The following is a 19,949-nucleotide window of genomic DNA, read 5'->3' as shown; positions in this document are numbered from 1 at the left end:
TTTGAGAGCCCTGTTTTAGATGAACTGACCAAGTCTTTAGTCAGTAGCTGCGTTTCCATTGACCAAAAATATTACACAAATTTGAATGACATACATAAATCTGCTTAATGAACACACCAATTTTGAAAAACAAAAAAACCAACCACATTTTATGAGAAAATGTTTTTTTGTGCTAGGATGAGGCGATTTTACAGTTGTATCAAAATTAGTGTATTTCACAAATCTGTAATGGAAACATGGCAATTGTGAAATTGTGGAGGGCTTTTAATGTTAATGGAATACTGACAACGTTTTGTGCAAATCTGTAATGGAAACACAACTAGAGACAGCTTTTCATTCAGGATTGTCCTGTATTTGGCTCACTTCATATTGAATTTCAATTCTAACCAGCGTTACTGTTCCTGTTTCAAAGCATCACTGCAGCGTGAGTTTGCCACTACCATATTTCATGGCGTGGATGGTCTGCTAAGGGTGATGTGTATACAGTGTTTGTTTTCTTTCGTGTCCGGTAAGTGCAGTTTTGTCTTACCTGCCTGGAGCAGCACTTCCCATCCCAGCGGGAGACGACGTTGGATGAAAATGAAGCAATAACAACCAGCAACTCAAAATACTGCACCAAGGAGAAACACAGAACATAAAATAAACACCTACATTTTGTAGCCCAATATTCAGTTAAGTATACAAATGCTATTTGTGGAGCAACTGTGAGAATTTTACATGATTAACAGATTTTTAGAGATAGACCCATTCAAGGTAGTTACAGTCTGAATTGGTTAAAGGCCACAATCTCATTCTCCCGTTCATCACACTTTTGAAATGCTTGCTACAGCACTTGTGAACGCCCATTTCACTCTGTTTGTTTCCCCAAATAATATTTACAGATATTACACTCCTATGTTTATCATGTGAATTTTGTTTCAGGTTCACAGTTCACGAAGAAAGCACAAATTATCTGTCTCATCTGACTTCTTTCTTCTCTTTCCACCGACTCGGCACTAATCAGCTCACATCAGTAAGACAAGTGTTTTTCCACCTCTATGAAAAATGGGAGTTTTTCATGTTCCTCACATAAATGTGAGGAACATTTATGTAACAATTAGTGAAGTTATTTTGCATTTAAAACTTTGAACAGAAAACAATGTGTGTAGGAATTAAGTTACTGTTGATAATCGGACAAGTATATTTTATCTTGTGTATAAGCCTGTTCATGAAATGGGCATTTAAATATGGCTTTTTGTGGTACTCTAAATCTACCTCTAAAAATTATGAAATATTTATACTGCATATGATATTGGTATTCCATGTAAAATATTAATTTTTGATGGCTCGTTTCCTTTTATTCACCTGAAAGGCCAAACCAACAACCTCTATGCCCGAAGCTAATCACTGAGAGCTAATGTCACATAGCTAATGTCGCATAGCTAATGTCGCGTATTTCCAAGTGTCCGACATTCTTGTGTTTTGCTATTACCGTCATATTTCGTCCTCTTCGTGACTTTCTTGATATAAACATCAAAAAGAAACTGTTTCAATTTATGAAGACGTGGTTTCCTCAAATTTCCCGGTTTAGCGTCGATAAAAGGTTAACTTACACCTCCTCCCGCGTGAGCTCAGTTTGATTAGAAACCAAGTCTCCTGACAACCAATCACATTCCAGGAAACCTCAGTCGTGTTGAGAGGAGAAAATTACTGCGCAATTCCCCATGTCCCTTTAGGGGCTCCGTAGTAATCTGTCAGATTTTACGTCTAGATATAAAATACATGTCATAATAACAAAAAAGTTTATTGTTTTAACGAGATATTGATCCAGATTTAATTTCTTAGCTCTGCCAGGTAAACACTTATGTAGGTAACAGGTGTGTGGAGAGTCAAATTGGATTGCTTTCCAGCGTTACTGAAGTCCAAAAAGCTTCACCTGGCGTTTATATGGCGTCACTACACGTTTAATTAAAGCCACCAGACATTTTATAGGCGCCACCTGGCGTTCAAAAAGTACAATGCCACCATGGATTTATTAGACACCTGCGTTTGATAACTACCTAAAAACTGGGTTTCTCTAGAAAAAGAATTTGAATAATTTTCACAGCAGTCAACAGATTTTTACTAAATATTCATTTTAATGCACATTAGATTTTTTTTTTATTACAGAGAGTGTCTTTCTAGTATCTTTCTCAGACTCTGTTGACCAATCCCTGCATACCAGTATACTCCTGGACCACAATGTGAGCATTTCTAGCCAACTTTCATCACCTTCATGACACATAAGGAAGAATCATAAAAGTTTTTACAATACTGTTAGGAAATAAATACAAATATTGGAATGTTTAGGGGTAATTCCACAAAAGACTGGTCAGAAATTACAGTCAAAGCAAACATTATCTTCAAAATGGCATATTCTCTTTAGATTTTAAGCTGGGATCTGGGTACTGGTCCTAATAGAATCCTACACTAGAACTGTCCATCCACTGTTTTCAACCAGCTTCAGATCCCCCATCCCATTCTGGTCATACATTCACTCTATCTTTTTGTCTATGTGAGAAACATCACAGACACTCTTAGACATGACCAACACAACCCAGAAGCTTTCGTATATACGTAAAGGCCGGAAGCCGGAAGAGGTCTTGATTTAGAAGTTGGTCTGCGGAGTTTTGTCCTTGTCGAAGCTGGAATTAGAACTCCTCCTCCTTTTCTCGTTATGGTGCTCAACCATGTCCTTCTTGGTCATTTCAAAGTTCTTCTTCTTCTCATCTTCAGGCTCCAGGTTTGTAAAATCAGCCTCTATCTTTACCGGATCGATGTATTCGTAGAAGTAGGCCTTGATGGCAAAGACTATGCACACCGACACCAGCAAGGCAGCGAACAGAATGTATTCAGCCCACTGGTAAAGAAAGACACACAAGAATTTATTGATGTTTCAGAAAATATATGAAGGTGTATGGATTTGTTTTCCACTGATTAGTTGAGAAACTGACTTTGGACCACAAGTCTGAACCTCCTACTATGAAGACATACTTGAATTGTCATTAGAGGGGTTTCAGGAGTTCTTCATTAAATTTAGTCAAGGCCAATAAGTGTGATACAAGAAAAAAAGTGATATGCTTATAAATGTATTCTTATTGAAGTGAAATCACTTAAATTAATGTTAAGTGTCTTTAATTTTTTTTGCATGAGACTATGCAATAAAAGCTCAGTTAAGTTTTACTATAGTTGCCAATGTATGTACAGGGTTTCTGCAGGTTTCATCAACTCAAATTTAAGACTTTTAAAGACCTCTTAAAGACCATTATGAATAAGATTTAAGACCTGTATTGTGACAGAAATGCACAAAAGACAATGAATTGGCAATAAATTAGCACTTACCCATGATGAACGTAAGAAAGTTAGCTAGCTAGCCATCAAGGTCTATCATTAGCAGCTAATTATTGCTAGCCTCACCTGTTTCAGCTTTGTCCAGTCTGACAGAAAAGTCCAGTGAGAAAAAAACTACATAAAATATATGAAATTAAATAGTTCTGCCACAACCAAATTTAAGGTCAGTGAGTAATGTATTTAAGGTAAACTTGCATTTTTTTAAAATTAAATGGAGACATGTTAAGACCTTAATGAAAGATACTCAAATTTAAAACATTTTAAGGCCAGCTGTGAAACACAGTGTCCTGATTTAGTTTATGTGAAAACAGGTCCAGTAGATCACAGAACAACCTACTAAACCTGGCAAAACCTGGGATTTTATGTCCTACAACAAAACTTGCATGTTTTTAACATTAAAAAAACAAAGTGAAAAGAATCTTATTGTTAATGTTAGCAGCTGAAAAGCAAGTATAACCAATTTCATTTACAGCCTACTATCAGATTCAAGTCAGTAAGAAGAACAGGGAATCTTCCACTCACCTGATCTCGAAGTGTGGCAGCCTCTGCAACAATCAACACAATGATGTTTCCTACTGCAACTGTTAACAGCCAACCAGCCTGCAGCACTGACTTCATGTTGGAGGGAGCCTGAACAGCACAAATGTGTGTATTAAGGCCTTATTCTTGGAAATTCCCTGTTTGTTTCCCCCTCATTTTCCTAAAAATGAGCATTTGTTACCTGCGAATATGAGAACTCCAATCCTGTGACGGAGAACACCACCTCTCCTGATGTCATAAGGAAGTACTGAGGAATCTGCCAGGCCATGTGGATGGAGTTGGCCTTGATATCTGCTACCTTCGTGATGTTCTGTCCACACTACAAAGCAAAAAGAAATTAGTTCAATCAAAAACAATATGTCACAGCTATTCATTTGCACAGGTTGGATTTAAAAGTTACATTTTCTTCAAGTTTTAAGGTTGGTGGGATGATCAAAGTGTAAGAACTGCCAAAGCCCAATTCTTGACTGTAGACACATGTATTTCCAGTAGCATTTTTGATCAAGAATTCAGCCCTGTCACGACAAAAATCACCAGTTAGAGGAAATAACTTTCTTTAGAGGGATTGTACGTAGCGGTCAAATTAATCAAACTTACGTTCCTTGTGGCACATCGACGTATTTGGACATGTTCTTGCTACCCACATTCCCAAAACTTTTCTGACCCACTGTTATGTTCAAATCGATGCCAAGACCATTAAAAAATCTGAAAGGCAAAAAAACAGCACAATTAAGACAGCAGCTTACGAGTCCCACATTCACTCGTCAAAAGATGTTGATTTCATGAACAACAATGGATGAATTTTCTCTTGTGGGCTATAGATGAACCGAGGCTGACTGACTAAATCTGATAACAGATTCCCTTAAATTTCAAGGTTAGACTTAAATATTTGCATTGGCTGCGATGGACCAGCAACATGTCCAGGGTGTGCCTGACCTCTTTCGCCATTACCACTACAGATAGACTCACCAGGCTGGGTTAACTATTTCTTTCTGTTGCTCAACAAAAAGGAGCAACAAAAAGAAAAGGAAGAAGCACCAAGAACAGCTAGCTTTTATTAATTATATTAGCAAACACTAGAGAAGTAAATTAGCAACAACTAGCTAATTCTCTCAGCTAGTTTTTGAGAAGTTAGTTTGCTGTAGTTTATCAACTCATTGACAGGAATTATTATGTGAGTGATGAAAAGTAAAATACTGTAGCTGATGCCATTTTTTTTCTTGTGGCAGCCATGTTGAAATGTGGTGGAGCTTTGGGGTTATGATGATGGCTTTTTGATTTTTGGGAAAAATCCAAAAGTTATAATCTTGTTAATCAGAAAGCAAACTTTTACCATGAATAAAAGTAGAATGTTTTATAGGAACTCAAATGCATGACCAACTTTTATTACTACACAATGAATGACACATCGAAACCGACCTGATGGCGTTAGCTCCCTCGTCCGGCTTTGCAAGAACATCGCCAAACTGTAACCAGAAAACATTTCTGAGAACAAAATCCACATAGATGTTTCTGGGAAATGTTCAAAATAAGAATACATGTGATTTGACTTTGATCTGACTTTTATGCTGACCTGCATAGTCGTCATTATGCCTGCTTCTTCAACAATGACAATAGTGCTACGAGTGCCTTTTGGTAAGTGGATTAAATTAGGGGAACCATGATCTATTGTCAGGTCAAATGATAAATCAAATGTATGATAATCCTCGTTGCCCTGTGAGAGAAAACAGATTCACACTTTATATTTCAAAGCTAAGGAGTTTCTCAAACTGTGGAAACCAAAATGTTTATTTTTTCCACTCTGTATAGTCCTACCTGAAAAGCCTGCAATGGGAATTGATGCTCTCCAGCAAGGATATTTATGGGTCGGTCAACCATGTTGATGAACTTAGCTTGCTGCTCAGTTCTCGATGGGAAATTAGGGAGGGTTGCCTGGAAAAGGGATAAACCATCCTTCATGAGCTTCGTTTTTGTTAAATATTTTGTAATTCCTTTTCACTTACATCAATCTGTAGCTGAACCAGGGCAGCAGCCACAAACGCAAGAGCTGCGAGGAACATCCCCACAGTCATCCTCCTTAAAGGACTGGGAAACAGAATCAAACGCATTCATTCAGCCACTGAAACCAGGGCTCACAAGAGCTTAGAAGTAGAAAAGATTATACAAAGGACTCCTCACGTGAAGTTTAGTTTGCATTTAGAAATGAGTGGGTAGATTATGAAGTCCATGACGGGGACCATGATCAGAATCAGGATGGGGTTGACAGTCTGGTGGGGAGGGAGGGAAGGTCATAAAACGGCTGCAGTTTGATTCAATCAGTTCATGTCAGCAGTGGGCCGATGTTATCACCAGTAGAGTCTTACCTGCATTTGATCAGGCTGGATTACCATCAAACCCTGTTGAAGAGAAGATGATCTCTGTTTAACAATCTTCACTTCCATGGGGTGGGATTAGGAGTTGGAGAGCAGAAAGAAGAAAACTTACAAAGTTACCGTTCATCGTGGTGGCCTGGAGTGTCCATCTTGAACCCTGTAGGACAAACAGTTCTTGTTTAGATTGAGGTTAATTACCAACTAGAACTAGAAGGGATATAATGGTTTGCAAAGATCCAGCTTCAGTTTAAAGTTCTTTTAATGAACCTCTACCATCTGCTGCTAAACACTACCAATCAGCTGGCTGAAAGATAGGAGTTAGGAAATGTTTGTTTTCTGTAGCAAAATCATTGGCAGCTCTGTTGTGGAAGCTAACGGCATGTTACTTATCACTCTTAGCTTAATGCTGTTTTACAACCAAAATATACAAGCTGTTATGAGCAAGTAGCACAGTAAAAAGGTCTAATATTGTAATATTCTTTCTAACTACGTCTAAAAACTCTAGGATTTTAGACACGTACCTGTTGGTCAAAGAGAGCCCAGAACATGGGCAAGGGGATGTAAAGGAACAGAACCTTCAACACCATCTTCACCTGGGCAATCAGGAGTTTCTAGACCAAAGCAGAGAAGATCACAAAAATGAATTTCTGTCTGTTCTGCTGCTCATTTTCTATTAATTATTGCACAGGCTTCCTCCTACGTCATATTTCTCCTCGGCCCAGTCCAGCCAGTGTTTTCTCTTTGGGATCTGGGAAGATCGATTACGAAACCGGTTTCCGATAGCAAACTGCAAACACACAAGAGACCTTTCAGATGTAACCAGATGCAAATGTAATGTTGAAATGAAGCTCGGATGAAGACGTCGTTGAGGAGGAACTCACGAAGATGCATCTGCAGACTTTCACCATGATGTTTCCCGAAGGTGCCGTTTTGTTGTACATACCACTTCCGACGATGAAGACGACTGGAAACGAGCAAAAGGTGAATTATTATAGTCTTGTTTTTTCTGAATTCACTGCTTGATTATCGTGACTCAAGCTTAAGTGAAGATCTTACTCAGAGCGACCACCATGAGAGCAGCAGGGACCCCGAAGGCCAGAGAGTAGCACTGCTGCTGAGTTTGAATCCCACATTTCTGAGCTGGAAACCACAGAACGCACACATGCAGTCAACCTCTGGTTGTGATTCATTGGTGTATTTTAAGGAGTGTGTGATGTTTCTGAGAAATGGGGCCTGCCTCTGAGGATGGGGGTGATGACAGTGGACAGCAGGCTGCCGGCGTTGATGGACAGGTAGAAGATGGAGAAGAAGGTGCTTCTCTGCTTGTCCTGTTGAGCGTGACAGTTTGAGAAGAGATTTTACGCTCAGAACCATACAAACAAGAACTACTAATATCTAAAATGTACCGATATTGATTTTTCTTTAAGAAGGTTCTACATAAACCAGTTCTAATTTTAAATTTGTAGATGTATTCAATCATTACTGTTATACATGCTCTAAAATATCAGTCTCAGTTAAGTTTTACACTACAGGATGGAATTTTGGACGGTATTAAAGTTATTCAGAGTAGTTTGAAAATGCGTTCAAGAATGCAAAAATGTTTAAATATGGAATTGACTTTTTATCACAGGCAATTTAGCCTAATCCTAAGAGAACCTAACATAACAACAGGAAAGATTAGGGCTTCGATGATGATAAATTTGCCTGATGTGTCTCTCTATGTCATTGAGCAATCTTGGTCGCTTACCTTGAACTTGAAATAAAGCCTGTAAATGAGCTGTGTAATGTTAATAAACAACTAATGGGGGATAAAGCAGAGATAGAAAAAGTGCTGACCAGGTGTGGCTGATAATTGACTAAGGCATCTGTACAAAGTGGAAGGGTCAGTATTTGTGTTGCACGACGTGCGTATGAACTGACTGATTTGATCAGAGCTCCTTTTTTCAAATTGAAGGATTTAAAAAAAATTAATTTCTGCTAAATTTTCACATTAAAAAAAAAAATCCAAAAGTTCTCTCTCTCTGTGTAAGAAGTGAATCCCCCACAGCATGACGGCACCACTACCATGTTTCACCATGTAGAGATTGTATGTTCAGATGTGGTACAAAGTGTTCTACATGCAAGATTCCGAACATAAATGCCAATTGAATTGATTGGTATTCAATAACTTCAACACAGAATTTACTGTATTTTTGCAGCAAAAATGAATAGTTTAATACATTTTAAGCTGTATTAAAACAGATTGATTTTTTATTTTTATATTTTGTAAATCTAACCTGATCTTCGCTAAACTGGTCCCCTCCAAAGGCAGCCACACACGGTTTGATGCCTCCAGTTCCCAGAGCAATGAGGAGTAAGCCCACCATGGACAGAGCTCTGGGAGGGGGAGACACAGCCGACACACACTGTAAACACACGCCAACGTCTGTGTCGTTTGACTGCGCTTCGTTCTTCAGCTTACATGTGGAAGGTCATGTTGTCGGGGGTGCCGTCCTTGTTTCCATCTGTGATGTCATGGATTGCACTGACGGCCATGATGACCTGCCCCGCCGCGTAGACAATGGACAGGTAAACAATAGTTCTGTGCAGAAAGGGGGGAGAAAAATACAAGGCAGTGGGCCGGTTTTCTATCAGCTATATACAGATTAACAGCTCACTAACTGAGGCATACTTTAATCTCTCTTTATGATTGGATTAATTAGATTATATAATTGTGTTGATGTAACATTTGATATAAGCTTGTGGTATGTCAATAAGGTGAATTAAATTCATTTAATTTAACCGATCTGGACTGAATTGTAGTCAATTGAGCTAAACTGAAGTAAGAGTGGATTTAAATAAGCTAAAAATATATTTAAATAAACTGAAAAAACTACAATATAGGTTAAATTAATTTAACTGAACTAAAGTAAAGTTTAATTCAACTTTATTGAAGAGAACTAAATTGAACAGAAAAGAATTTAAATTAATTGAATTATCTGAATTAGGCTGAAATGAACTGAACTGAATCTTACTGAACTAAATTAAATGAACCAAATTACACTGAATGAATTTGAAATACATTTAATCCAACTTTATTGAACTGAACACTGAACAGAATTGAATAGAATTTATATTCACTGGAATTAGTTCACTTTGACTGAACCAAACAGGGTACTACTGAATGGAATTTAAGTATGAAACTGAAATTGATTTAAAAAAACTAAATTTTATTGAACTGGACTGAAATGAATTGAATAGAACTGAGCAGAGCTGCTCTTCACACATGCAATACGTGCAGCAAGCAGGAGAAAACGGGAACTCCCAGGCGACTCACTTGAACTTTCCGAGCCACGAGTCAGCAATGATGGCGCCCAGGATGGGGCTCAGGTAGCAGAGAGCCACAAAGGTGTGGTAGATGGTTGTGGAAAAGTCATCATCCCACTTCAGGAAGTACTTGAAGTACAAAACCAGTACAGCTAAAAGGGGATATAGATGAGTTTAGGTTAGTTTAGGCACTCTGGTAGGTTTTGACTGAACGCTTCATTACATTACATGTCAATCACAACAATTAGTTGCTATATTGCAAACACTGAAATCTGTTTTTTATTCATTTATATGATTTTTTTTTTTCCCAAGATTTTTATTTTTCTAACAAGTACACAGTAAACTAATCAAGCCATTAAATCGATCAATTAATCCATGAACAAAAACCAACCCGACTGATGCTGAAATTAGAAATATAAAATAAAAATATATATATATGCTAAGAGTAAATTTAATTATTTCTGTAAACCGTTTTCAGATTTTTACTTGGGGAAACCATGTTGCTGATGAATGTCATTTTCTCTACACTTCACATTTTTGCAGTGTATTAGCAAAAGACACAGAATACCTGATTTTTCTAGTGCAGCTATAGCCGTGCTTTTTGTTTTGTTGCTTTCAGAGTGTTTTATTTCTCTTACACATTTCACATATTGCCACCTAATTAAAGCTTTACTGCATCTTTTCACAAACAAACCTTATGTGCAACGTACCCACAATTGGAAAGAAGATGCACAACAAACAGAGATGCTTAAAAAATGTTCAGTAAACAATGTGCATTTTCCTTCTACTGAACTCACCTCGCATGCCATAGTAAGAGAAGCGCTCGCAGAACTCGTTGACCACGATGAAAAAGATGCTGAGCGGGTAGCCGAATATAGTGACCTGCTTGAAACAAAACGGTTAAAGTGAGATCGAGGCGGCAAACCGTCAACGAGACAGAACGATAGTGGACGCCGCTACAGCTTACACTCTTTTTTTTGCCCATCTTCTTCTCTTTATCTGCAGAAAAAGAGCAACATGAGTGACTCTGGGAATCTTTCATTTGATTAGTTTAGACAGAAATCTTAGAAGTTTAAATTGCATTCACTGTAGAAGGAATGAAAATGGAAAAATAGAAGAAAAAGAGTTGATCTCACCTCCCATGGCTGCAGGCTGAGTCCCGTTTGGATTCCTAAATCAGATCTTGCCGTAAAACAATGGACAAAGAGAGATGAGTGGTCCAGATCGGCGGCGCTAAGACTAAATCCCGGCCTGACCTGCACCTTATCTAACCTCCACTCATCCTCCTGGACCGCCCACTGATGGTGGACTGTGGACATCGCTTCCAGCTCCCCTCTCCCCAGTTTCCCAGCACCTTTATCAAAGCCATGTGTTTATGTTGGGGATGATTTTACAACTGTAAAAGAAAAATAATAGCTCGGGAGCAATAAACAGATTGTGCTTTGCAGGTTATTTGTCTATGTCAGGAGAGATGATAACGGCAGCAATGTTTGTGCTATTAGGTATAATAAAAACGCTGATTATTTCTATCTAGTCATAACAGCAGGAAATGTTAAGAGACACCAAAGGCATATGGACTGTCTGTGGAGTTCCTTCTGCTTCTCTCCTCAAATATATCCAGAATTGTAAATGTTAGAATAATACCCAACAAAAAAAAAATATCCGCAAGCATTTCATTTTTTCACATTATAATCACAGACTGTAATATATGCATATGGAGTTTGTCCACTATTTGCAGCAGCTTCCATTTTTCTAAGATGTGGGAATCTTTGACCACTTTCCAAGGAGAGTATTCATGAGGTCAGACACTAATGTTGGGGCAGTGAAGTACCAAATCAAGGTAGCCATATTGAAATTGTTCCCATAAAGCTGTGAGAATAAAATAGTCCAAAATGTCTAGTGAGGTCTCCAAATTTCAGATCCTCTGAATGCTTGACTTGGTATTTTGTTGGTTTAATATTTAAAAGAGAAAAAAAGTCTTATATCAGGTTGTATTTATTTGTAAGTCTTAAACATATTTACAGGGACTGAGTAAAAATGTTTTCCATTTAATTTAAGCTCACAGATAAAACAAATCTAAATTACATACAAAGAAACGGCTGAATATAAACTCGCACGCCTTTGTCCTGTTTTAGGTTTTAGTCTGTCATCTTTGGCAAGGCTGTCCTTTTGTCCCATAGGTTGCCTTGGTAACAATGACTTATTGCACAAACTTTTTATAAAATAGGTCAAAATATTGCAATTCACTTGGCTTTAGTCAGGTTATATACAGCTCCATTGGACTAAAATAGAAAATTGATTTCTTTCTTTTTTTTGAACTTTTTACGAAAATTGATTTCTTTTTTTGAAAAGAAAAAAAAAAAAATTAATACAAAATTCGCCTGCTCTAACTGGATCTTACTGGGATTTTTTTTTTCTTTTTTTAAAAAAAAGGTTATTCAAAAATTCAAAATGAGTAACATTTGACCGGTAATAGATGTACAGTTAAAACAGTAGATTTTTTTTCTCTCTCTCTCTCTGCATTGTAAAGCTGTTTGTACACAACTGAGAAATACTGAAGTTCTTCATGCGTCATTCCTCTCTTGGAATGAATCACTCTAACCAGGGGAAAACAACATTTGTTCAGTTATTGGACGCTTGTTCAGACGTCATGTAGTTTATGTCTTTCCCACAGACAAAACAAAACGCAACAAAAGAAGATCTGTCAAAGTGTAACGTAAAGTCTCCATAGGAAACAAGAGAAGAATTTGTCTGTAAATTTGCCCCAATTTCATTCTTAGGTAATCTGATTGATGATGGAGGTCAGGTGTGACGCGACCTTCTCAGAGGACGGTGGTTGACCCCTGGGAGTTGGTGTTAGGTGTGCCACTGATGGCGTTAAAGATGCCCATGGAGTCGGACAGGGTGCTCCTTGTGCCGTCCTCCACCGGGTTTATCTAGGAAAAAAAATACTGGATTTATTTGAAATCAAATTAAATCATCATTAACGTCAAGTTCAATTTAATAGGAAAATTCATTACATATAATTTGTAGTCTGATATCCAATGAAACCGTGTTCATGTAGTTGATATTACTGGACCTTTTGGCTTTGTTGTGGAATATGCCAAGATGACTTATGGGAGATGTTAATAAATTCTAATCTTTCCGTAATATAACTAAACGTAAAACTACATAAACACGAAAATAGATAAAAACAAACAAACAAACATGAGGGGTACTGCACACATAACATATAAATAACTTAAATTACAGAGTCACAAGTAATGGACATTTTACCACAATGTTTTTTTTCCCCCATTTAACCCAGAATTTTATAAGCTGCCATCTATATAACATTATAATATTTAAAATTTGATGGATGTGGTCACTTTTCAGGCCGCAAAGCTCAAAACTACCTTCTGTATTTTAATCAAATTCAAACTGGGTTCCAATTTGATGTTGATGGTCTACCTACAGAAACCAATGCAGAGTAGCCCGTTTTCGATTCATAAACATCTGACATGCCACCGAAACTGGAATCTAAAAACGGGCATTCCTTTTTATTCAAAATATCATCATCAGATAATTTATAACATGAGGATGAAGAAACATATAAAAAAGTTTCATATTAGTCAATGCACGACTATTTATCAAATAACAGCATTACCCTCCAATCTGTTCACGGGCAGCACAAGGAGAGCAGAAAGAAAAATATGGTTAGTAAATAAACTTAAATAGTGTGGAATGCAGATGCAAACACCAGAATATAGAATGAAGAGTTAGAAATAATTGCTATGATATTTTAGGACAAAATTAAAAAATAGTGGAAAATCTGCCAGTCAGTGGCCATATTTGGTGGTTCCTACTTGTTCGTGCATGATGTCAGACAGCTCTCTGATCATGTCCCTGTAGTTGGCCTTCATCTCATCATGATACTCCTGCTGGTCTTCTTTAATCAGCCGCTCATTCACCCCCAGCGCGTGACCACAGGCGTCCACGAACTGCCTGAAGAGGTGAGGACAAGCCACCTGTGATGTTCACAATTCATCCCCAATAGGCTACAGCCACAGGTTTTTACAATAGATCAACAGAAAATAATGTAAAATTGCAAAGTGGAAAAAAAAAAAAAAGACTCTTGATTTTTTTTTTTTCATCTTTTTTTAGAAATAAAATTTTAAATAAACTTCTTTGTATTTCACTCCATCCGTCTTTCCATCTCATTTGAACAGCCTTTTTTCCTGCTGAAGAAAAGCGTGTTGCTGCCACCACCGTGTTTCTCCATGGGGAGGGTGCATTCACGAACGTCACATGTTTATTTTAAAGTAGGAATTTAACCAAAATCGTCTGATTTCTCAAGGCAACTGCAGTTGATTTTATTTAGAGGTATCACTTTGTATCTATGTACTGGATAAAAATCACAATGTAATGACACAAAATACTTTAGCAGGGATCTGTATTCAGCTTAAACAGCAGTAGTGTATGTTTTTCAGACACACAGGGACACTTTATAGAAGAATCAAGTAATTATGTTAACTTCTGGTGTTATAAAAATGTAATATATATTAAATGACTTCAACTTTAGTATTCATTTTCTATGGAAATTAACATCTTCAAACTGGGCTTGCTCTTTTTGAAACTCGGCCTTCAGGGAGTCATCACAACATGGCTCCTCTATTAACCCTGTAACCACATTTTCACCAGTGTTACACTGAGAAGCTTGGAAGCTTGAAAACTGTTGCCCCGAGGAGGAGCTGCAGTTTCTACCCAGGCGTTTTGCACAGTTGCCATGGTAGATTAAAGGACTTCTCTAACATGCATGAAAGAAACAAGGCAACACTCCAATTATGGTTTTGATGAGAGAATAATTTCATAACATGACATGTAGCTTGAAAAAGTTGATTTTACAACAGGCAGATTTTGAGACTGGAAGGTGTTTTTGTCAGTAATCAGTACCTGAAGACCTCCTTCAGCTGTTTAACCTTGTTGTCTGGATATCTCTTGGCACTGCCGTCATCTAGAAAGGCTCTGGCGTAAGCAAGAGGACCTGCGTTGACCTGACAAAAAAAAAAAAACGCGATGTCTTGACGGTCTTTCTGCCTTTTAGGATGACTAAGCCTTATTTTTACCTGAACACTGATGCTGCCCTGCAGCTTGAGCTGCAGCCGGATCATGTCCACCTCGGAGGCCGAACACAGCAGACGCAGCTCGCCCACCTTGGCGCTCATCTCATCAATGGCCACTTCTATGGGGCTCAGGTCACTCTGGTGCTGGTACATGACCGCAATGCGCTTCTTCACATAGGGGAAACAGTGGGTTGCTGGGCGGGCGGGTGAGAAAAAGCAGAGTATTACTCGTACCTGGAATCGCCTCTCTCACTAACTGCTCATATATTCTGAATTGCAGCATTTCTACAAGATATTAAACTGAATTGAAATGTGAGTTCGCCAGGTCATAAAGAGTAAACATGATTATTTACACTGCAAGATAACACCTGGACCTTGAGATGACGTGGTCAGAGTAATAAACCCCACCTATCTGATTAAATTCACAGTGGCTGGCAGAAAACTGAAACTTCATAATCAGCATCAACAAGCAGCAACAAGGGAAATGTTCTCGGCTTTTGATTCCCAGCTAAATTACAGCAATAAGCATGTAGATGACCTGGTTTGGGTCAGCGCTGTATCACCGTTAGCAACAGAAACCTGATCATCACAGAACCTACTGGTTAGGATGGTGCGCCGTTTGCACTGCTCCTCCACTCCCCCCTGCTTCTTGCCCGAAACGGTGAACGGCGTCTCAAACACGAAGCGCCGGATGTTGTGGCTCTTCTCGAAGTCGGTCTTTCTATCGTCCAGCTCCTTGTCGTCCAGGTGAGGCGTTACGTGAGTTACCTGGATGTAGGCGTACTTGGAGTCCAAGTCTTTAGGATTAACCTGCGGGTACAACAGCAGAAAAAAGGTTTAGTGTTTTTCTTCATAAAAGAAAACCCACCTAGACTGTCAAATCATTCTGTAGTCACACAACCACATTTGCCTAAAACAAATCATGAGTAAATTACAAAAAAAAAATAAAAAATCACTTGAAATTGTTGGTTTTCAGCTAGGTTGATATGAAATTGACGCAAAAGGTTCAATATGAAACAAGAAAAAAAGAGGTGAAACTTTGGTTTCATACACTAAAAAGTCAATAATTTAAAAAAAATCCAAAACTACACAGGTCCAGTTAGCAAAGTGGCAACATCAATAGTACCTTTAAACAATTAAATGTTTGCTAGCTTATCATGTCCATCACCCTGAAGGAGCTCAGTAATTATTTATAAATTTATTAGCTTGTGTTGAAAGGTGACCTGCATACTTATGTCTACTTTCCTGATTCCGAGGCTTCTAGGAAGTCAGATAGCAGTGTAATAAATGCATGTTTGTTTGATTAACATAATAAAATCAGCAGATTTGCTTAGTTTTGACCTATTTTTCACTGCTTCCCAACTATTTATCTATTAATCTACCCTCCATATTTACTAAGGTTTACCAAAACAAAATGCATGTCCTTCAGTGTGCAGCACGTGGCCAGATACAGAGAGGACCCCACCTTGCCAGAGTCCTGAATTATCTTGACGTTCTCTGGGCCGAACTTGTCAGAGTAGAGCTTCAGAAGCCGCTGGGAGATTTCAGAGAGCGGCGTGAACTTTGGCTCCTTGTAGATGTATTCCTTTCCGTCCTCATCCTCAAAGAAGCCCTGCAGTGCAAGCAAGAAACTGGTTTTGTACTGTTTTGTCCGTATTCATGTAGATGACCTCGCTGACACATGGGGTCCCATTTTTGAGTGGAATTCATTTTAACCAAACATAAGATTAGGAAAAAATAGACAAACGGAAATATAATGCATAAAAGTCATGAACTAAAAATGTAAGTCCAACATCAAAACTATATGGATGTGAACTAACTAACTACATAAACAAACACACAAGGCCCAAAACTATATAAAATAAATAAATACAGACACATAACACACATACAACACCCTTAAAAACTTACCGCAGCCTTGGATAGCAAGTGAAAAAAGGGGAAGAGATTTTATTTACAAAGATTAATTAATGATCCCAAGAAGATGTAATGAAATCCTCTCCAACCTCACCTGTCCAAAGAAGGCCACTCTGAAGTAAGTGCCCAGCAGTCTCTTCCCGCTGTGCATCACCTCCATCACCTTGGTGTAGGCACGGTGGAGCGTGTCATAGAGGTGAGTCAGTTTCTGTTCCACGAGTATAGAAATGTTTTAGAAATGGTCACAAAATACCACCGAGGACCACAGAAAGGGTAAAAAAATAATTATTATTTGAACTTATTTGACTTTGTAGTACGCATTTTAGTTTGGAAGGGCTTGACCAAAGAAAATTGACTTAAAAATTGTAGAGAGGGGAATTAAAATGGCTAGTTATTAGCTTTGTGTCAAGAGCTAAATTTTTCCCAACAACCTGGGCTACTGCAGAATGTCCAAATTAAAAGTAATAAGTCAGTTTTCCAGCTTTAACATTAAATCTAATGGCGACTCAGAGGTGTGGACTCTAGCTGCGCCACTCTGTTGTTTTATTATGGTTACTGTTTGGCAACTTTTGTTGAGCATATATTGAGAAACCATTCAAGACCCATCTACTCTAGTATCTAGTGTCTTCTCTGCCTTCTACCTATTCCGTCTATCAGTCTTTGAGTAAAACCATCAAAATTAAGGGTTGAGTTGAGTAGGTAAGTGTGTAACGCCAGAGTGTGTGCAGTATTCACGCTACCTCAAAGTCTCTGCGCTCCTCATAGATGGGGATGATGAGCCGGTAGACATCAGCAATGAGTTCATAACGCTCAGCCTTCCACAGGCCATCAGCGCACTCCTCCAGCAGCTCCAACAGGACTTCCTGAACAAGATCACCCTTAAGTCAGTTTATTTATAAAATATGTATAAATCTGGGGGTTTACCTCAGAGGAGGTAGGATCTCAAAAGATCACTGCATCTCTATTGGCACACAAAACAGCAACAAACAAACCATATAGGAGAGACATGAAGTCTGACCTCACTGAAGTGAACATCCTGCATCCCTACATCCTCCATCATGGCCGCCTCCTCGTCAATGTTGGGAGTGATGACCCTGAACGCTGAGCAGCCTTGCCTAAACATACCTGAAATACAGAAAGAGCCCACATGTATGTCACACGCACCAACAGGAGTCTTATATGTGTGAAGCTTTACTTCTGCTGTTGTGTTGAAAATTAAAATGTTAAATCTGACTGAGTTTTTAGATTCATTTGGTCCAAACAAGTTAAGAAGCAACTAAGATATAGGACATATTTAAACATAAACTGATGTGGCACCATAAAAAAAAAAAGCCAGAAATGTCAGTTTGACCTAACTACACCCCTCAGGACTGTGAGCGTGAAGTCAGCTGGTGATATTCATAAACACCTGCCCGATTATATCAGAACATCTTCAACGTCTAGCACAGGAGGCATAAAAGACACTTAGGAAAATATGTTATCTGGAAAATGACTTGTTGGAGACATTTTTACACAGGAAGCAGAAGGTGACCCTTGGACGAGTGTCCACTCAGCAAATGACGGCGAGTTCCACTGCAAATTCAATTCAAAGAATTGATCCCAAAGGGAAATGAATCAGGAGATGCGTGCAAGTTAGAAACATACCTCATGTTACTTCTTGACATGCCTTTTTTTAAATAACTGAAAAACTAATGTTGTGTTTCCGAATATCCAGTAATAAGAAAGTGATTTTTTACATATACAGGAAAGAAAGCTATTTCCCTGGAATACAGTATTTTATTAATCAAACTATGGAGGAACATTTTTTCTCCTGTGAAAACATTTACTGGTGACTCATGTTACAGCCTCCATAATGAGGATAATAAATGCAGTAAAAACGGTTCAAAGGGTTATTATTCACATGAACGGAAGATAACCAATGCTAGAAAAGTTCCACCCCTATTTCTGACACTCACCTTTTCTCCACAGATACTCTGCAACCAAAGCAGCGACATGAACGTAGCACATAGCTGCCTGCAGGCGAGAGAGAGAGAAACGGACGAGACAGAGGTCATTTGATATTATGAATAACTCTAAAAACAAATGCCCTTTATAGATTTTTTTTTTCTGCTTTGCTTTATTGACAAACTTGAATCTTTCAGGACATGAAACGAAGTTCAAAATAAGACTAAAACAACAACCTGAGTAAATACAAAGTGCAGTTTTCACGTTATGATTTCAATAAATAAAAAAATTTTAAAACTATTCAGACCAACATGGGCTAATTAAAAATAATAATTTTCCCTTTTTTGTTAAAACATGAATAAAACTGTGGGGGAATCTGACTTCACTTTAAGGGGACCTACAGAATCACTGCATAACATTCATTTCCAGCAGATGTTTCCACTTAAGAGAGGGACCACATGTTAGTAGGTTTTAATTATTATTATTTATTTACTTTTTCACATAGAACCATGATGGTTTGAAAAAACGTTTTTGCTTATTAGTATTGCATTTTGTATTTCCTCCTGTTATTTTGGTTTGATTCTCTGAAGCATTACAGAGACAAGCAAGCAAAAACAGAAGAAACCCATGAGGGTGTGCGAGTCCTACACGTGGCACATTCAGCCCTCCGTACCTCGGAAAGATCTCCGTTCTTGTTGTGGATGCGAGCCATGCTGTCCAGCCAGGTCTTCCGCAGCTCCGGGGTGCTGGTGTAGGACTTGGCCAGGCTGTACTGGAGGTCCACCAACATCTCCGGGTCGTTCTCGTGCTCCTTCATCTGCTCGGTGGCCATCAGCACCGTCCTGATGCGCTTGGTCAGGTCCTTCACATCTGATGGGAATGCTGTGTGCTGCCAGCAGGACATGTACAAATGTTTATGATTGCATGAAGCATGTAAACAAGTCTTAAAATGTTAATGCTAATCCCCAAAAAAACAATGAAACTCTGTGTGACTGATGACTTTTAGATGTTTTGGATACTTAAAATATCCAATAGGTTATTTGTATTTATGACAGAACAGAAAGTAAGCAGCTTTGGTTAGCAGGTTTACTTCAACATGTTTCTTTTTCAGCCATTTTGTTGGATATTTGCTGCTGTGGTTGGAATTATTGGCTTCTTAAACACCCAAACTTTAAAAAATAGGAACAGAAAGAAGGTGAACTTTCTTTCTACTGCTACTGTGCCAAAGTTAAACAATGAGAAGGATTCCTTGTTGAACAGTTTTATTTGTGTTCTTCACCCACCTTGATGCTCTTGTCACCGTTGGCACAATTATTGACGATGGAGAGAGACTGCTGGAAACGTGTACTCCCAATTCCAATGACATCAGCTATCAACTGGCTAACAGCTATCACCACCT

At 38.4% G+C, this 19,949-nt stretch overlaps 3 protein-coding genes across 21 annotated transcripts in view; all 3 read right to left on the bottom strand.

The window, feature by feature from the left end:
- Positions 1 to 1,797, bottom strand: part of LOC122827403 (sodium-driven chloride bicarbonate exchanger-like) — a 61,004-nt gene extending 59,207 nt beyond the window's left edge. For 2 of the 6 annotated variants that reach the window (XR_006370057.1, XR_006370058.1), the window contains exons 1-2: positions 1,472 to 1,792; positions 530 to 610 (exon numbers count right to left, since the gene is read on the bottom strand). The gene's annotated coding sequence lies outside the window, so the exon portion shown is untranslated. Of the gene's footprint in view, positions 1 to 529; positions 611 to 1,471 lie in introns of all 6 variants that reach the window. The other 4 variants (XM_044110304.1, XM_044110305.1, XM_044110306.1 and 1 more) reach the window with 3 other exon arrangements.
- Positions 1,798 to 2,097: 300 nt separating this feature from the next.
- On the bottom strand, positions 2,098 to 10,865 carry slc15a1b (solute carrier family 15 member 1b). Of its 4 annotated transcripts, none has more exons than XM_044110299.1 (23): positions 10,724 to 10,865; positions 10,555 to 10,586; positions 10,385 to 10,472; positions 9,598 to 9,739; positions 8,743 to 8,862; positions 8,558 to 8,657; positions 7,519 to 7,609; positions 7,338 to 7,421; positions 7,163 to 7,245; positions 6,982 to 7,068; positions 6,803 to 6,892; positions 6,394 to 6,438; positions 6,273 to 6,305; positions 6,088 to 6,176; positions 5,913 to 5,994; positions 5,725 to 5,841; positions 5,483 to 5,623; positions 5,329 to 5,375; positions 4,507 to 4,614; positions 4,310 to 4,424; positions 4,091 to 4,228; positions 3,892 to 3,999; positions 2,098 to 2,878 (listed from the first exon to the last, which is right to left on the bottom strand). In XM_044110299.1, the coding sequence occupies exons 1-23, from the start codon at positions 10,728 to 10,730 to the stop codon at positions 2,627 to 2,629; spliced, it is 2,199 nt and encodes a 732-aa protein (XP_043966234.1). In that variant the 5' UTR covers positions 10,731 to 10,865; the 3' UTR covers positions 2,098 to 2,626. The 4 variants fall into 4 exon arrangements, with proteins under 4 accessions (XP_043966234.1, XP_043966235.1, XP_043966233.1 ...); XM_044110300.1 differs by having other exon boundaries at positions 10,385 to 10,469; XM_044110298.1 differs by lacking the exon at positions 10,724 to 10,865 and having other exon boundaries at positions 10,385 to 10,469; positions 10,555 to 10,695.
- dock9b (dedicator of cytokinesis 9b) overlaps positions 10,724 to 19,949 on the bottom strand; it is a 66,548-nt gene continuing 57,322 nt past the window's right edge. For 7 of the 11 annotated variants that reach the window (XM_044110291.1, XM_044110295.1, XM_044110289.1 and 4 more), the window contains 13 exons: positions 19,834 to 19,947; positions 19,224 to 19,439; positions 18,562 to 18,619; positions 17,625 to 17,731; positions 17,347 to 17,469; positions 16,701 to 16,814; positions 16,601 to 16,606; positions 16,155 to 16,301; positions 15,289 to 15,499; positions 14,693 to 14,883; positions 14,520 to 14,620; positions 13,433 to 13,571; positions 12,385 to 12,523 (listed from right to left, as the gene is read on the bottom strand). In XM_044110291.1, coding sequence (XP_043966226.1) covers positions 12,410 to 12,523; positions 13,433 to 13,571; positions 14,520 to 14,620; positions 14,693 to 14,883; positions 15,289 to 15,499; positions 16,155 to 16,301; positions 16,601 to 16,606; positions 16,701 to 16,814; positions 17,347 to 17,469; positions 17,625 to 17,731; positions 18,562 to 18,619; positions 19,224 to 19,439; positions 19,834 to 19,947 — 1,641 coding nt within the window. In that variant the 3' untranslated portion in view covers positions 12,385 to 12,409. Of the gene's footprint in view, positions 10,770 to 10,859; positions 10,942 to 12,384; positions 12,524 to 13,233; positions 13,242 to 13,432; positions 13,572 to 14,519; positions 14,621 to 14,692; positions 14,884 to 15,288; positions 15,500 to 16,154; positions 16,302 to 16,600; positions 16,607 to 16,700; positions 16,815 to 17,346; positions 17,470 to 17,624; positions 17,732 to 18,561; positions 18,620 to 19,223; positions 19,440 to 19,833; positions 19,948 to 19,949 lie in introns of those variants that run through there. The other 4 variants (XM_044110294.1, XM_044110290.1, XR_006370054.1 and 1 more) reach the window with 3 other exon arrangements.

Source organism: Gambusia affinis, linkage group LG24 (genome assembly GCF_019740435.1).
Source record: "Gambusia affinis linkage group LG24, SWU_Gaff_1.0, whole genome shotgun sequence".
Classification (NCBI taxonomy): Eukaryota; Metazoa; Chordata; class Actinopteri; order Cyprinodontiformes; family Poeciliidae; genus Gambusia; species Gambusia affinis.
The sequence above is the reverse complement of the archived record's forward strand: the minus strand, read 5'-3'. Positions and strand labels throughout refer to the sequence as shown.

Bases quoted from the DNA above. Each gene is read 5' to 3' on its own strand.
- slc15a1b (XM_044110297.1), bottom strand. From the start codon at position 10,629: ATGAAAGATTCCCAGAGTCACTCATGTTGCTCTTTTTCTGCAGATAAA. The intron at 6,306-6,393 runs GTAAGTTTTCTT...TCTCTTCAACAG, and splicing joins CCACGATGAACGGTAACTTT to GGTTTGATGGTAATCCAGCC. The intron at 6,177-6,272 runs GTAAGACTCTAC...CCTCCCCACCAG, and splicing joins TCCAGCCTGATCAAATGCAG to ACTGTCAACCCCATCCTGAT.